The sequence below is a fragment of the Cheilinus undulatus genome, linkage group 18 (genome assembly GCF_018320785.1).
Source record: "Cheilinus undulatus linkage group 18, ASM1832078v1, whole genome shotgun sequence".
Taxonomy (NCBI): domain Eukaryota; kingdom Metazoa; phylum Chordata; class Actinopteri; order Labriformes; family Labridae; genus Cheilinus; species Cheilinus undulatus.
In genome coordinates this window covers 8887996-8906084 of record NC_054882.1, presented here as the reverse complement: position 1 = coordinate 8906084, position 18089 = coordinate 8887996, and the positions used below count along the sequence as shown (strand labels likewise).

The following is an 18089-nucleotide window of genomic DNA, read 5'->3' as shown; positions in this document are numbered from 1 at the left end:
ATTGAGAAGTATTACCATTTAATGTGTTCTATGCAGGAAGGCCAAAGAAACCAGTTACTGCCCAGGAGAGAAAAGACAATTCATCATCTTCTGTCTACACGTCAGAAAATAAGAAGAACAAGAAGACAAAGAACAAAGCCTCATCTATTTAAATACCTGTGCAGACGAGCTTTAACAAGGTGAGACACCTCACTCACTCAGAGCAAATATATGTCACCATGAATCAAACAATTTCAAAAATGCAAAAGACATGGGTTGATGTCCAGAAAATGGCTCTGTTTTGTTCTACATTAAGGTACTAAAGTAAGGTTTACTTTTGTAACCCGAAATGTCTACTCACACCATGTTTCCTCCATCAGAGCCTCTGAGAAACTCTGAACAATCTTCAACAGCAGAAAACAAAAAAAGTCTTCCACCAGTTTCCTGCTCTGAAAGAAACATCTGAACTCTTCATCATGGACAGCAAGACCAAACTCTTTAGAAACACATTTCTCAAGTCAGCAACTAAAGAAATGATCCCTGAAAGTATAGTCTTGGTTTGTTCTGGAGGTTTCTCAGGATCTCATGTATGGAGAGGAGGACTCTTACTCATGGTTGACTCCTGAACCTTTGTAAGACACTCTTCTTGAGATTGGCAAAATATTCCGCTTTTTCCTTTTTATACCTCAATGTGCTGCAAATTAACACACTGGAAATGTGTAGTAATCATTGCACAGGGTTCAATTTGCAACAGAATATCACCAAGAGTTTTTAAGTATATAGATCTTAAATTATGGTGTTCATTTGTCTTTGATTGTTAGAGTGCCATTTGGGAGTTCACCATCAGTAAAGGTTCTCATCTCCAGACATAAGAAGGTGAGAAACCTCCAGAACAAACTAAGACTGTACTTTCAGGGATCATCGTTTTTTAAATTTAAAAGTTAAACTTGTGATTAAACCATCCTGAGATAATAAAATCTTTGCTCTTACAGTTGATATCAGCCTTACAATCACAGAATAAGAACATTAAAAACAAAATGTGCAAAGAAAATCAACTACAGCTTTGCTTGCTCAGTGTTACATGGAGTCGGGTATTTGCATGGAAAATTACACAAAGGTTTCATAACAAAAGTGTCATGTTCTTTGCTTGCTCCAGTTCCTTGCTTAAGAACACAGGACACATTTATGTCTTTAGCAGCAGAGTTTCAGAGTTTTACAGCTTTCATTAAAGTGTTTGACCCTTAAAACTCAAACTGAGGTCCAACATAAAAAGTCTGATTCCTTTGCGAAACATTTCTGTTGAGATGAAACACTTTAACTCTAAAATCTGCTTTCCATTTCAATCCCTCACCACACGGTTTCACAATCTCTTTTTTCCCCCCTAGACATTGAACTTAATCCAGATTAGTTTGTGAAATATTTTCTTTCCCAGAAATGAGACCTTACCCTGCTGGAAACAGTTTAATACATAAAACTCTTCATTAGTCAGTTTGAGGTGCTTATGTGTGTTAGAGGAGACATCAGTGATCATGGCTTTACTTTTAACGGTAGGAATTTTGATTCTGAATATTTACATAAATAAAAAAGTAATTCCTATGTATATCATTAGTGGAATACTTTATTACCTCAAATATTTCAGCAGTTTCTGAAGCCAGAGTAACCGTAACAGTCTGTGTCTTGACGGCAGATCTGCTGTGACTGCTACAGGAGTGAAGTGTTTATTATTGCTATGGAAATATTACATTACATAAAAGCTGATATGTATGAGAGTATGAACTGCCACTGCAAACTGCTGTTCTGTTGCTGTATCTCATTTATGTTTTCTGCTGCTTACTTGTGATGGACCATGGATACGCTCTGTAATCAGCTGTATGTTCTATCAACCAAGCATGAAGTGTGACTCCATCCCCTCCCGTTGTGGCCCTACCAGACATTTCCAACTCAAGTAGAAACCTACTTCTCAGCTCTACCCACCACGACAGCTCATCTCTTGCTTTGAATTTATAAGTCTTTACAACAAAAACCTCAACGCTTGCTTTACGCTGTGAAAGTCACACTGTTCACTACTTGTAAAGCATTCTGGGATCTCTCACAGCCCTTATCAAGAAAAGCCTTTTAAACTGTCTTCTTTCTGAATTATGAGGCATTCAGGTCAGGTATGGGAGCATACGCTGGTTCGGCACTTTGGTGCATCAACCTTGCTCTGGCCTCCTGATGGCCAATGTCCAGGCCTGTGCCAGGCCCATGCCCCATCTCTCCAGGTGTCTTTCAAGCTGGCCCCTTCATGACGCACTAGACCAACCCCGGCGTCTGGACCAGCCCAATGGGACCTGCACACCCAGTATGCCTCGAGCTGGATTAGGCCTGGGAAAGCGTGCCAGGTGCCCTTGAAAGTGTGGCTGCCATTCCAGTATCAAGCAGCTAAACCCATTTAATACCAAGCCTTGCCAACGATATCCAAAAATGTGGCAAAGAGAAGTTTCTATGAAGAAGTCCAGCTGGTGCCTCTGGCCATTTGTAAGCATCCAGGCCTCACAAGAGTATAGTAAGACTGAGAGAACCAAGGACAGAGAGACTCTGGCTTTTGTCTGCACGCTTGGCAAACCCATCCCCCCATGTATGAGTCAAAGTCTGCAGTTGATCTCAGGCCTTGTCCACACAGAGTCGAAAACGTTATATTTACATTTCGTTTTGAAAAAGTTTTCCATAAATATGGGATTGTTTCAGGAAATGTCTGCCTCGCAGTCAGCAGATTGATGGAGTTGGACCGATTGAGGTAGGTGGATTGCTCTACACTTGCATGCTCTCAACATTTACAGACATAGATTCGATGGCAGCATCCAAGGTTAGGATAGATAGATAGATAGATAGATAGATAGATAGATAGTCGTTTATTGTCATTGCATTGTAAAAACAACAAAATTACATTTGGCATTCTACTCTGTAGCAGCAAACAGTCGTTCAAGCGGTGGTTAGAAATCCTCCTCACATCATCCACCCTGCTGGTGAGGGAGTGGGCACCTGAGAGAAAGAAGCTTGGTATGACAGGTTCGTGTGGGGCCGCTCTTAGCCTAGCCTGCAGCCCAGCTCGTTTGCCCCACTTCCGCCCTCTCGCACAATGCCGTCTCTTCCTCCTCCCCACTGGCTGTAGGCATCGTGCTGCTCCGCATCTTCCTTCTTTCAGTCTTTGAGTCTCCGTCAGGAAAGATGTAAACTCCGTGGGCACACCATCAATTCTGGTGTAAGTGTAGGGCTGTGTTTTGCTGGTAGTGACAGAGCGCTGGGCAGCTGTGTTCATACACGGTGCCCCATGCTATCTCATCTGGTAGAATTCAGTAGTCTCCTGTTGATCAGGCAGTGTTCCGTGGTAGTTACTAGCAGTTATTGTTAGCTTTTATGCTAGCCAGGAGTTGTAGTTGAAACTGAGGTTTTCTTTTTCACCTTTTGGGTCTTTTCTTGATGGAAATTTCCCATTCTTCCTCTCAAAGGTTTCCTGGACCAACCATCTTCTTTGCTCTCATAAGTTTCAGCATATGTTGTCAACTTAATTATGAAAAACACTACAAGTCCAAGATTTAACTCAGGAGTGCATCTTTCTTGCTGCCAACTGCTCTGGTTGCCTGGCAACGTTGCTAATGCAGCTGGAGGAGGGTTGGCATCCCTTTCTTCCGGAGCCTTGGGGTTCAGGGTTTGCACCCCAACACCCTTAAACTAATCACATGTAAACACCTACAAATGAAAGATCCACGTACAGGTAGTACTCCTGACACTGCAACCATTAGATGAGTTGCACGTCACATGAAGGTGGAAGGGCAAAGCCCTTGGGACCCTCACTGTCAGCTAAGGAAGAAATCCCTGCACAATAAGCATTGATAAGGTTGGTGAAACATTGCTGGTAGTGCTGAGGTGTCATCATGTCATTTTTTCATTTAACAAAAATGGCAATAGTAACAATAGTAATAGTAAATAGTCCTCATGAAGTGCCTTTTTCATTGAAAGAGGAACCAGCTTGATTATGTCTAAATTCTGAATGCTTGGCACTGCTTGAGCAGGTAGGTGCCATACAAGGCAATTACAGAAACAGCCACCTACTTTTAGATGTTCTTTGGCAGATAGATTTTCAATAACAGTATAACCGTTGTAGAAACAGGAGGTCCAGTTTTGCCACCACCAGTGAGGTCATTTTTCCACAAAATGACGGTTTAAATGGGGAAATGAAGACAGATGACAATGCAGAAGACACAAGCAAGTATATTATCTAACTTCTTTTAAGAAATACAGTTTATTCACAATCTCAGGCAACAGCGCCACATTACCCACAACCCAACAATGTCAAAGAGAGATCTCTGATTAGTGGAGCTGTTAACTCTGTGGTGACAAAAGTTGGCACCACATACATCACCAAGCATGAGATCAGCCAGGAGACATTTATCAGAAATATTCAGTGACAGTAGACGGTTTCAACCTGCAGAGAGCAGATGCTGTACATATTTTAAACAAAAAGTATACAATTTAAATATTTCATGCTAAAATGTCAAGATTTGACCCCAACTGATCAACAGTACCAGTAAATATCGTACATATAGGTTTTCATCTGAAAAAGTGGCCTGAGTCATTAGCTACTCTTTAATCATGAACAGGTCATTATTAGTTTAGAAGAAATTGTACCACTTTTGTCCACAGGGGGCGCCAAAATCAACACACTCAAGCTTTGAAAGAAGAGGAACAAGTTCATGCATCTTTAAGACAACAAACTAAACTAAAACTGTTTTACACAAGCCAATATCAACATAATTTAAACTCTATTTAAAAGATAAGCTGTTATATCTCTATATTTACATATACAAATGTTTTGGTCATTATATCCTAAGAGAAGACCCCACACTGACACCATATGCTTACCTATGAGAAAACTCCTTGTCTTGCTTGATAACCGATCTCCATCCAGTATGTTACAGGTTGTCATAGTGAGAGAAAGAGATAAAAGCTTCAATTCATTTTTGAGGCTATTAAAAGTCCATTGGTTCGTTCAAATGGTTTTTACGAGCCCTGTTGTTGGTTTGGAGACTTTACATGAGAGTTATTGCTGTTAGCAAGGTATTTTGAATAGCACCTGGATAATCCTTAAACCTAAATGTCAAAATGACTCGTACCAGGTTTAAACACAAGCACCTGTGGACATTTTCAAAGCTCTAGTGTTATCCCAAACCAAACTCTAAAGCCCCAAGAGACTGCATTTACTTCATGAACAACAGCAAACTCTTGCTCAAGAAGCTAGAGCTTGTTTTTTGTTGCTTTTTACTCATAAAAATGTCTACAATCATCAGCTGATGCTAAAATAGTGTGTTGTTTAGTTTTATCCGCCTTGCAATGAGTCGACTAAGCTTTGCAGCTCCAGTGCAAAAGTAAAGATAAATAAAGTTTAGATGTCTGCGAGTCAGTTGAATTGTGTCAAACCACCAGAGACAAACAGTGAGTTTAATCTTGAGCTTGAAAAGTTCTTCTCAGCTCGTTGCTCTAGTTGACAGGCAGCAGGAAGTTGAGGCAGGAGAAAGGCAGATTAGACAGACAGTCTGTGTTTACAGTGACCTGCATGTCACTGAATAAAACCCTGTCCTTGTTGCATGCAGGGCTGTCCACTTTCTTCTTCAGCTCTGAGAATCTCTGCAAGATCAGCTGGTGCTCTCGGCCTCTCATCATGCCTCTGAAATACAGAACAGCCACCAGGTGCTTCTTACTGCAGGAGGAGAGGAAGAAAACACAAAGATGAACAGATATTTAATGCAGACTCCGAGGAAAGACTGCTGTATATACAACTAAAAGTACGGGGTTGATATGTCTGATTGTAGTAGGAATGTCTCCAGGGGGTTCAGGATCTGACCATGAGTAAAAGTTCCCATCTCCAGACAGAAGAACCTGAGAAACATCTAGCACAAACCAAGACTATACTTTCAGGGATCATTTCTTTAGTTGTTGACCTGAGAAATGTGTTTCTAAAGAGTTTGGTCTCGCTGTCCATGATGAAGAGTTCAGATGTTTCCTTCAGAGCAGGAAACTGGTGGAAGACTTTGTTTGTTCTCCACTGTTGAAGATTGTTCAGAGTTTCCTAGAGACTCTAATGGGGGAAACATGATCTGAGTGCATACTTCATACTCATAAAACCAACTTCCTTGTCATAATTTAAAAAGCTAATTAACTTCCATTTTGGGAGTTACTGTAGAATATAGTCATCAAATTTGTATTGCCGTATTTTTCCCTCTTTTGTTTGGGAAAAACAAGTTCCTGCTCTCTAAACTGTGTGGTTTTCTGGTAACAAATCTGCTTTCATTGAGTGAAGTTTTTCACGTGCACGAGTGTTTTTTACTGATGAGGCCTTGTTAGACATGTTCATCTCTCTCTGAAGTTTTTAGGGAAGAATTTGCTGAATTCACCTTTTAACTTAAGTGCATTAAGTTTAATTGACTTTCTGAATCTAAAACTTCATGTTGAAGCCAATAGAAATAGCCTAAATGTTTTCTCTGTCAGATTGTCTCTGAGAAACTGACACATTCCTATTACATATCAACAAAAATGAAACCTAAAATTTAAGGCTAAACAGAGATCATTCATGTCCACTAATTATGTTTTCTTCAAAACAACAAAACAAGTCTTAGAGGTCTTGCATTAGAAATATAAATAGATTGTTATTTGTAGACTAAGTGCATTAGTTCTTTTTTTTTCTACAACAGATAAACATTGTCCACTCAGACCATGTTTCCTCCATCAGAGTCTCTGAGAAACTCTGAACAATCTTCAACAGTGGAGAACAAACAATCTTCCACCAGTTTCCTGCTCTGAAGGAAGCATCTTAACTCTTCATCATGGGCAGCGAGACCAAACTCTTTAGAAACACATTTCTCAAGTCAGCAACTAAAGAAATGATCCCTGAAAGTATAGCCTTGATTTGTTCTGGATGTTTCTCAGGATCTTCTGTCTGGGCACCACAAATTTTACTCATGGTGTCTTTAATTAAAAGTTACAACCCAAATTACGAAAATGTTTAACCGCTTAACCTCATTAAATTAAATATTGTAGTTTACATGGATGAGAAGAAACTAACTACATCAACTCAAGGTACTGTATTTAGCTGTAATTTTTAAAGCCAGTTATTTTATTTTCACTTAAGTATAATTTAGTGGCAGTTAAACATTTCACCACTTTAAAAAGCATGAAAAGAGTATGAAATTAAAGCCAAAACAAGGAGCTCCCAGGTTTCTGCTAATGACATAAAACTGGCCAGTAGTTTTGCTTTGATTACAAGATGGTCAGCAGCACATCACAAGAGAATGATTCCACATTTCATCTCAAAAACAGCTGTTGCATTTCACTTTGGATGAACTCACATCTCATAAGCTGGTGCATGTTTATTTTTCCAAGCGAATATTCACAACCCTCTGAAGCAGCTCTTTGACTCACTTTAGGCATGATCTGAGTGGAACTGCAACAGTTGGTCAAATATATGTTTTATTCACAAAAATCCCTGTTAAAAACTCAAATGGTAGAGATAATGCAAGTCAAAATTTAATTTATTAACCATGAAAATCCAAAGATTTAACTTTATTATTCACTTGTTTTTGGTTGCATTTTTCCATCACGTCTGCAGTGAGGCATCACTCTGCAGCTCACTACACATGATTTCAGACATCATACATGACTCTGGCTTATTCAGATCTTTTTCCATGATAACTTTTCTGTTTTGGGGGTAAATATTTCCGACTTTGTTATTCTAGACAAACAATGAAGTGACGTTTTGTTTGAGAACCCCCCTGCTTGGCTTGTGTCTGTCTGTGTTTGGACTGGAGCATCCTCATTACTCACCTCATTAGTATCCTGGTTTTTGGGTAAACATTAAAAGTTAGTTAACTATCATGTTGTTTTGGGTAAATGAATAACCCGAAGATAGTTTACACTTCCCTTTGCTCTCGTTTGTTTGGTATTTCCTTGTCCAGCCAAAAACATGCTTCTATGTCCACCTGATTACAGTATTCTGGATTCAGACAGGTAAGTTTTAGCTCAGCAATAACATCTTCCAAAAAGAAGACGGCACTATTATTTAACACTGCAATCACAAATGGGGATCTTTAATTTTCTAAATGTGTATGAAAGCCATCAAATAGAAATTAAAAATCAGGATGTTGGATTTTTTTTACTTTTTTCTTCATGTTTTTCAGTGTCACAGACTTCTATTTCACTTCTTTAACTCACCAAAAACCACCGATTTCACCACAGAGACATGTTGCAGAAAGTCTTACTTTTCATTTTCACAAAGTGGACCATTTATAAGAAAAGCACCATAGATAAACAGAAAAACTGCACTGTCCTCATTCTGTTTAACCTCGGATAACCATGAGCTCTTCATGTCATCACGGTTCATACACTGTTTCCTGGAAAATGATATTTCCTGTCAAACTGAACACTGACGTTCACATTATTAGCCTGAAAGTTAAAAATCAAACTCTGCCTGTGTAAAGACTGTCATGTTGTGGTGATGGTTTGTACATGCACGCTCTAAACATTGTGGCGCTGAGGTTCATCAATCACTTTAAATCCCTCACTTCTCATTGAACATGTTGGATGGTCATTTTTGTCTTCATGTATACTAAAACACTGACATATTCTTGTATGCAAGGATGTTCTCAGTCTACCTTTATATCTTCTGACCTACATCAGGAACTAATAACCTTTGTTCCCAGGATCTTTTGTAGCTGTCGGTCCCAGAGGTCAGAACAGAACTTGGAAAAAAGAGACATTTAAGTTTGCTGCTCCCTCTGCCTCGAATGCTCTGCAAAAATACTGGAACCTTAATGATCTGCTCTCATTAGATACTGTTAAGAGAATGCTTAACAACTCGGGGGCAGACACACTTGGCTGCATATGTTTTGGTTAATGTACATAAGTGGTTAATTTTGGTAAATATTTGCTGCTGAAATCTTTCACCTTGTGTCTTCAAATGCATGTATCTAGTACTATGTCTGCTTCTTGTTTGTAACTTTGTCACATGTGCTGCTGCCTGTCTTGGCCAAGACACTTTTGAAAAGAGATTTTGAATGTCAGTGAGGTTAAAAAAATAAATCAAATATTTGTCCTACTGTTCGAAATGCTCACCTGAAGTCTGGATAGTGCTCCACTAAAGGCTGCAGGTGGTTCTTAATGTCTGACTTGTTTTTCTGCATGAGGATGTTGCTCAGATCATCTCCTACGTCGTGGAGCCATTCATGAGTTGACTGCTAAAAAAAACACAGAAATAGCATGAAAATCAATGTTTTAAATGTTTAAATACTCTTTGTTAAGTTAAAAAACAGAAATTTTCACTCAAGATTCCTAAAAAAAGAGGATTTAGCCTTCTTTTATTTTGAAATCCACTGTTCAAATGTCAGGAATTTAAGAATAATGCTGCTATCACAACTTTCACCAATCTCACTGTCTGGAGAAATGAAAAAAAAAACAAAAAAAAAAGTCAATTTTAATAAAAATAAGTATGGAACAGTCCACTTTAGGCTGATATGAAGAGGCAAGGAAACAGTTTCAGGAAATAATTTAGCATAGATAATAGACTGGCTACAAGTTTGTTAATGATGCATGTTTGACAATTTGGCTTACTGCTCTTTTAACACAAGAACTGCAGCATAAGTAATGAAAGTCCTATTTTTAGTGCTATTAGTAATAATAGCAACAAAAAATATAACAGAAACGTCCTTATAACACTTATTTAAAGGGGAACAACACCAACCGTTGATGTGAAGGTTGGTTGTTCGGTCATGATGAGTGTAATTAAGCTATTCTCAAAGAATATGTCAAACCTGTTGTATTGACTGAGGCTGAAAGACCTCATGTGTCTGATGCATCATGGGACATGCAGGAGCGTTCACTCACATTTGAGAGTCAAACATCTTTGTACCTGCTAAATGAGTTAGACTGGTTTGATCCAGTGTCAGATGCAGTTTCCAATTTTCATATAAAGTCCTGGCATCTGCTTGAAGAAGAACTGCTTTAATGACACCTAAACGGTTGGAAGGAACTGAAACCAGGGGGTCAGCCCCAGCAGTGCAGAAGTGCCCAAAACCACAGTGGCTGCAGAAGTACCAGAAATCACATGTACACACCCCATGCTTAAATGCCCTTTGTCACTGCAGAAATTAACTATTTAGTGACCAATTAGAAACAGCCTTGGTCAGAATAGTTAATGTCTTTAACTTAAATGTCTTTAATTGTTTTAAAGGTGTCCATTTTGGTTCTAAAAAGTTTGGAGTCATGCATTAATAAGGGTTTGACTGGTATGATTGTAGGAACTATTTGTCAGGAGACTTTAGAGCCATCTAAGGTCCTGAACTTTCTTTTCAGGTTGACTGAATGAATTTGAGATGATGTTTTTATTACTCCCTGACACAGACTGCCTCAGTAGTGGAAAGGTGATGCAACTCAAACTCTGTCCAATATACAGTCAGTGCAAATTAACCTCAAAATTTTGTCTACAGTATGTATACAAAAAGAAAATCTTTAAAGAAGTTGTCTTGCAAATTCAAAGCCATGAAATTGTGCTTATATATCTCCAAAACAGTTTGTTTGCAGAACATCAATGTAAAATTAAAGCTCAGAGTCAACCATGAGTTAAAGTTCCCGTCTCCAGACAGAAGTACCTGAGAAACATCCAGAACAAACCAAGACTATACTTTCAGGGATCATTTCTTTAGTTGTTGACTTGAGAAATGTGTTTCTAAAGAGTTTGGTCTCGCTGTCCATGATGAAGAGTTCATATGTTTCCTTCAGAGCAAGAAGCTGGTGGAAGACTTTGTTTGTTCTCCACTGTTGAAGATTGTTCAGAGTTTCTCCGACTCTGATGGAGGAAACATGATCTGAGTGGATGTTGTCATTTGTTAAAATATAAACTTAGAACTAAAAGTAAGGTAGTCTGTTATTTTGTATCTCTTTTCTTTGTTGTAACAATGCTTCTTGGTAAATGTGCCAAATCTTTTCTGCCAAACATCTTATTCTGCCATTGACTTGTTTGGTGGATTAGATTATTGAAGTTTGAAGAAACAAGACATATTGACAATTTAAAAATGTATTCATTTAACAAACAGGAGCCTCAATAGTGTGCGGAATAACCCTACAAAGCCACAACAGCCTGGCACTTCCTCCTCATGCTGGTCACCAGCCTGGTCACACACTGCTGTGGGATGGCATTCCATTCTTCAACCAGCATTTGTCGCAAGTCAGCCAACGTGGTTGTGTTAGTCACTCTAGCACGAACAGCACACCCAAGCTGATCCCACAAGTGTTCAATGGGATTAAGGTCAGGACTGCTGGCAGGCCACTCCATCCTCTCCACTCCCAAATTCTTGAGGTAGTCTCTGATAAACCCCGCTCTGTGGGGGCGAGTGTTGTCATCTTGGAGGATAGAGTTCTTGCTGACAAGGTGAGAAAACAGTATTCTTGGGGTGTTGTCTTCTTGGGACGCCCACTTCGCGGCCTGTCTCTGATATTCCCTGTTATATGGAACTTAGCCTTCAGTTTGGAGATGGTACTAGGGTTCACTCCAAACAATGCAGCAACTTAGTTTTGCGGAACACCAGCTTGAAGTTGCCCAACCGACGGGCCCAATCCAGATCAGTCAAACGGGGCATGCCTATTCTTGAAGCAGACATCTACTGACCACTGTAGCAGGGCCGATGCTCACAGGTGCTGCCAATCAGGCACCTGATTGGCAGCAACTGGGGGTACCAGAAGCTCAAAACAAGAGTCAATAACAACAGCAAAATAAGCTGTTTAGCATTGGCAGAGAAGATTTGGCACATTTTTCATGGGCACAACTCACATACTCAGCTCTGCTGCTCATCCCACAAATGCATGATCCTTACAAATGTGGCACCATTTAAAAGGGTAATAAACAGGCTTTCCAACGGTGTAAGATTTATTACCAAGAAGCATTGTTACAACAAAGAAATAATGTACCTTACTTTTTGTTTTAAGTTTAGTTATTTTTCATTATAGTCTTTTTGGAGAATAAACACATTTGAGAGGTTTTATACCAGTCTGCCTTACTTCTTAAGTAATGTTTGTATATTTTTCATCTATGGTGGACGAAACATGATCTGAGTGGACTTCATTTATATACGTGAAACTTTATCGTAAATTTCTTTTCAAGGCGTGATCTGATTTCTTTTTACTATACATCCAGTTCTGTCATTGTTGGAGGATCAGTGAGGATCCCTTTTATAACACTTAAAACTTGCTAATGGCGACAACCCTGCTTGCATTGAGTGAAATCTGACACCTTATAATGGGGTCACCTGCACAGGTGGTTTTACTAATGAGGGCTTGTTAGTTGTCTAGTTATCCCTCTCTGCCTAGAGTGAGTATGCAGAGGATGATGCCTTGCCTTTTCTACTCTTGTGGGCAATGACTTGTTCTTTTTGACCTTTCTGAACAAACAATAATCTGTTAGTCTTCTAACAGTATAACATACTTTTAATGTTAAACAGAAAAACTTGTAAAAACTATTGAAATAATCATTTTTTTAAACAGACAATTCTGTCCACTCAGATCATGTTTCCTCCATCAGAGTCTCTGAGAAACTCTGAACAATCTTCAACAGTGGAGAAGAAACAAAGTCCTCCACCAGTTTCCTGCTCTGAAGGAAGCATCTTAACTCTTCATCATGGACAGCGAGACCAAACTCTTTAGAAACACATTTCTCAAGTCAACAACTAAAGAAATGATCCCTGAAAGTATAGTCTTGGTTTGTTCTGGATGTTTCTCAGGATCTCATGTCTGGAGAGGAGGAATTTTACTCATGGTCGGCTTCTTAACTTCTCAAACGTCTTCATCAGAGACAAATGAACGGTTTACTTTGGCCAAAATTCACTGTTTCAACAAAATGTTTTGCTCATGACCTTACATTATTTTCAATTATTTCAAATTTACAGATAAGCTTCAGAAAAGCAGCTTTTGTGAGGTAAACTGATACATGTTTAGTGGTCACTTATTGTAGGGCACTAATTATCAACTGGCGGCCCGGGGGCCACATTAGGCCCCCAAAAGCTTCCTGTCCAGCCCCTGGAGGATTATTAAATTCAGAAAAGGAGTAAAAGAAGATGTTGGATTTGAATGTCTTCAGTTGTTAAATCTGCCCCAAAGATGATTAATATTGAAATAGTTTTAGAATGACTTAACATTTGATTGTTCTTTATGGAAATTTACTTGTCAGCTATTATTAGTAAATATTTTTTAAAAGGGTTCAAGTTGACAGATAAAGTGGTGAAAGGGGGTTAGAGAGTGGTAAAAATGAGTGATAAGTGGCAAAATGGGTTGTAGTGTGGCACAAAAGGACAAAAAATGGAAGGAAAGGTGGTAAAAAGAGGTTAAAATGTGGCAAAAAATTGGTATAACAGGAAAAAAAGGGGAAAGAAGTCTCAAAGATGGGTTAAAATTAGCAAAAAAAAAAGCGAAAAAAGTCATGAAAATAGGTTAAAAAGTGCCAAAAACACAAGGAAAGTGGCAAAAATTGATAAAAGAGTGGCACAAAGGGGATAAAACATGCAGGAAAAGTGGTTTAAAAAGGGTTCAAGAGTGGCGAAAATTGGACTGAAGTATCAAAAAGGGGCAAAAAGTGTCAAACATATAGCAGAAATAGCCTGGCACAGTCGTGTTAAGGTTTTAATGAGTAGCACACAGGGGCAAGAAATAACAAGAAAGTTGCGAAAAAGGGGTAAAAGAGCGGCAAATGTGTGAGAAGTGGCAACAGTTTAAAATCAAATTTTTGTTTATTTGAAAGTCTGGCCCCCAGAGTTTCTGCTAAAACTAAATCTGGCCCTTGTTTAAATGTACTTGATGACCCCTGTCGTAGGGTGGTGTGTCTGATCAGAATGGAGCTTATATCTAAATCTTTAAAACCATCCTTTTTTAAAGTAAATTCTCATGGAGTATTCCCATTTGTTATTTTTTTGGAGTTTTTATTCAAAACAGCCACAAGATTTTCCTTATCCTGCTGATTTTCCAAGTAAGCTGAATCTCAAGCAAGTTCAAATGGAAATTATTAATAATGAAGACAAACCTATGAGTAAACAATTTTATTATTCACTTGTTCTTTGGTTGCCTCTTTCCATCACATGCCAGCTGTAAGGTATCATTGCATGAATCTGGTTTATTTAGTGGTTTTTCCATGACAACTTTTCTGTTTATGGAGTTCAGCCTTTTTTTTTAATCAGTATTGAGGTTTTCATATTCAATCAAAGTTCAAATTTATTCACAGAAGGTTGATGGTGTGTCTTCATGAAGTAAACTGAGGAATCAACCATGAGTAAAAGCTGTCATCTCCAGACAGAAGATCCTGAAAAACCTCCTGAACAAACCAAGACTATACTTTCAGGGATCATTTCTTTAGTTGTTGACTTGAGAAATGTGTTTCTAAAGAGTTTGGTCTCGCTGTCCATGATGAAGAGTTCAGATGTTTCCTTCAGAGCAGGAAACTGGTGGAGGACTTTATTTCTTCTCCACTGTTGAAGATTGTTCAGAGTTTCTCGGAGACTCTGATGGAGGAAACATGATCTGAGTGGACTTCATTTATATACGTGAAACTTTATCGTAAATTTCTTTCCAAGGCGTGATCTGATTTCTTTTTACTATACATCCAGTTCTGTCATTGTTGGAGGATCAGTGAGGATCCCTTTTATAACACTTAAAACTTGCTAATGGCGACAACCCTGCTTGCATCGAGTGAAATCTGACACCTTATAATGGGGTCACCTGCACAGGTGGTTTTACTAATGAGGGCTTGTTAGTTGTCTAGTTATCCCTCTCTGCCTAGAGTGAGTATGCAGAGGATGATGCCTTGCCTTTTCTACTCTTGTGGGCAATGACTTGTTCTTTTTGACCTTTCTGAACAAACAATAATCTGTTAGTCTTCTAACAGTATAACATACTTTTAATGTTACACAGAAAAACTTGTAAAAACTATTGACAATCATTTTTTTAAACGGACAATTCTGTCCACTCAGATCATGTTTCCTCCATCAGAGTCTCTGATAAACTCTGAACAATCTTCAACAGTGGAGAAGAAACAAAGTCCTCCACCAGTTTCCTGCTCTGAAGGAAGCATCTTAACTCTTCATCATGGACAGTGAGACCAAACTCTTTAGAAACACATTTCTCAAGTCAACAACTAAAGAAATGATCCCTGAAAGTATAGTCTTGGTTTGTTCTGGATGTTTCTCAGGATCTCATGTCTGGAGAGGAGGAATTTTACTCATGGTCGGCTTCTTAACTTCTCAAACGTCTTCATCAGAGACAAATGAACGGTTTACTTTGGCCAAAATTCACTGTTTCAACAAAATGTTTTGCTCATGACCTTACATTATTTTCAATTATTTCAAATTTACAGATAAGCTTCAGAAAAGCAGCTTTTGTGAGGTAAACTGATACATGTTTAGTGGTCACTTATTGTAGGGCACTAATTATCAACTGGCGGCCCGGGGGCCACATTAGGCCCCCAAAAGCTTCCTGTCCAGCCCCTGGAGGATTATTAAATTCAGAAAAGGAGTAAAAGAAGATGTTGGATTTGAATGTCTTCAGTTGTTAAATCTGCCCCAAAGATGATTAATATTGAAATAGTTTTAGAATGACTTAACATTTGATTGTTCTTTATGGAAATTTACTTGTCAGCTATTATTAGTAAATATTTTTTAAAAGGGTTCAAGTTGACAGATAAAGTGGTGAATGGGGTTAGAGAGTGGTAAAATGAGTGATAAGTGGCAAAATGGGTTGTAGTGTGGCACAAAAGGACAAAAAATGGAAGGAAAGGTAGTAAAAAGAGGTTAAAATGTGGCAAAAAATTGGTATAACAGGAAAAAAAGGGGAAAGAAGTCTCAAAGATGGGTTAAAATTAGCAAAAAAAAAAGCGAAAAAAGTCATGAAAATAGGTTAAAAAGTGCCAAAAACACAAGGAAAGTGGCAAAAATTGATAAAAGAGTGGCACAAAGGGGATAAAACATGCAGGAAAAGTGGTTTAAAAAGGGTTCAAGAGTGGCGAAAATTGGACTGAAGTATCAAAAAGGGGCAAAAAGTGTCAAACATATAGCAGAAATAGCCTGGCACAGTCGTGTTAAGGTTTTAATGAGTAGCACACAGGGGCAAGAAATAACAAGAAAGTTGCGAAAAAGGGGTAAAAGAGCGGCAAATGTGTGAGAAGTGGCAACAGTTTAAAATCAAATTTTTGTTTATTTGAAAGTCTGGCCCCCAGAGTTTCTGCTAAAACTAAATCTGGCCCTTGTTTAAATGTACTTGATGACCCCTGTCGTAGGGTGGTGTGTCTGATCAGAATGGAGCTTATATCTAAATCTTTAAAACCATCCTTTTTTAAAGTAAATTCTCATGGAGTATTCCCATTTGTTATTTTTTTGGAGTTTTTATTCAAAACAGCCACAAGATTTTCCTTATCCTGCTGATTTTCCAAGTAAGCTGAATCTCAAGCAAGTTCAAATGGAAATTATTAATAATGAAGACAAACCTATGAGTAAACAATTTTATTATTCACTTGTTCTTTGGTTGCCTCTTTCCATCACATGCCAGCTGTAAGGTATCATTGCATGAATCTGGTTTATTTAGTGGTTTTTCCATGACAACTTTTCTGTTTATGGAGTTCAGCCTTTTTTTTTTTTTATCAGTATTGAGGTTTTCATATTCAATCAAAGTTCAAATTTATTCACAGAAGGTTGATGGTGTGTCTTCATGAAGTAAACTGAGGAATCAACCATGAGTAAAAGCTGTCATCTCCAGACAGAAGATCCTGAAAAACCTCCTGAACAAACCAAGACTATACTTTCAGGGATCATTTCTTTAGTTGTTGACTTGAGAAATGTGTTTCTAAAGAGTTTGGTCTCGCTGTCCATGATGAAGAGTTCATATGTTTCCTTCAGAGCAGGAAACTGGTGGAGGACTTTATTTCTTCTCCACTGTTGAAGATTGTCCAGAATTTCTCAGAGACTCTGATGGAGGAAACATGATCTGAGTGGGCAACAGTTTTTGTAAAAAAAAAAAAAAAATAACTACATCAATCTTTTTGAATAACAAGTGTTGATAGCCTGTTTTGTTAATTGAAGAGCTCTAAAGCCCTGTTTTGGTTGTATAATGAAACAACTACTTGATCTGCTCTTACTTGGTTTCAACTATTCTTATCCATAACAGAGAAAACTCTGATTTCTTATCACAGAAAGCATACAAGTACCATTTTCTGCTGATAAGGTGTTACCCATGATTATGAACCCTTTGAAAGCCCAGGGATAAAATCATTTGGGAGTTTGACTAAGAAGTGTGATTTCTTTTTCTGCTTTATCTCTGACCCTGATGGAGGAAACAGGATCTGAGTGGACACCTTATATTAAAAACAAAGGGGTCCTTATTGCTTGTTTGGGATTCTGTCTAGAACAAAAATTTTTACAGTGATTTTCCTTTTTTAAAGTTTCCTTGGCACTTTTCAGTCTGTGTTGGAGAGAAATAGGACATCGTACAGCACTGGAAACATAGATGAGGGAGTGGGGAATGACATTCAGTGAAAGGCTACGTTCACACTGCTGTTAAAAGTGAACTGAATCCGATTTTTTTCTGACAGTGTAAACAGCACAAGTTACATTGAGTCTCACTTTTTCAAATCAGATTTTGTCCACTTACATATGTGGTTCTAAATCAGATACGTACAGTATCTAATCTGTTGGAAGTCAACTCCAGTGTGAACAGCCAAAAAAAAGAAAAAAAAAAAAAGATCTGAGAAAAGATCAGAATTGTGCATTGAGGCCTGCTGCATGAATGTAGCCAAAAAGCCAGACAGGCCAGACTTGATCCCATGCAGCCCACATACTGTGGTGTGACCTAACCACAAGGCTATTTGCAGCCCATATCTCAAGGCTGTTTGACCGAAGTCATGCTGGTTTGCCTATTTTGAGAGGAAAATTATTTTCCATCCATCTATTTTCTATACATTTTTTTCTGTTGGGGGCGCAGGAAAATATTTTTGGCGAATTTAAAACTTGTTACAAGGCCACAAACCTCCTTGTTTGTCACCTTGTTAAAATTTACTG

At 38.4% G+C, this 18089-nt stretch overlaps 1 protein-coding gene and 8 pseudogenes across 3 annotated transcripts in view; 4 read left to right on the top strand and 5 right to left on the bottom strand.

Moving 5' to 3' along the window:
• Positions 1-331: 331 nt before the first annotated feature.
• On the bottom strand, positions 332-535 carry LOC121526811 (annotated as a pseudogene).
• Positions 536-4153: 3618 nt separating this feature from the next.
• Positions 4154-18089, bottom strand: part of exoc3l4 (exocyst complex component 3-like 4) — a 44133-nt gene continuing 30197 nt past the window's right edge. For 2 of the 3 annotated variants that reach the window (XM_041812959.1, XM_041812961.1), the window contains exons 13-14: positions 9124-9245; positions 4154-5716 (exon numbers count right to left, since the gene is read on the bottom strand). In XM_041812959.1, coding sequence (XP_041668893.1) covers positions 5497-5716; positions 9124-9245 — 342 coding nt within the window. In that variant the 3' untranslated portion in view covers positions 4154-5496. The remainder of the gene's footprint in view (positions 5717-9123; positions 9246-18089) is intronic. The other variant, XM_041812960.1, reaches the window with a different exon arrangement.
• LOC121526808 lies at positions 5919-6122 on the top strand (annotated as a pseudogene).
• LOC121526806 lies at positions 6718-6919 on the bottom strand (annotated as a pseudogene).
• LOC121526826 lies at positions 10679-10880 on the top strand (annotated as a pseudogene).
• Positions 12553-12756, bottom strand: LOC121526837 (annotated as a pseudogene).
• LOC121526814 lies at positions 14371-14574 on the top strand (annotated as a pseudogene).
• LOC121526849 lies at positions 15006-15209 on the bottom strand (annotated as a pseudogene).
• Positions 16825-17028, top strand: LOC121526804 (annotated as a pseudogene).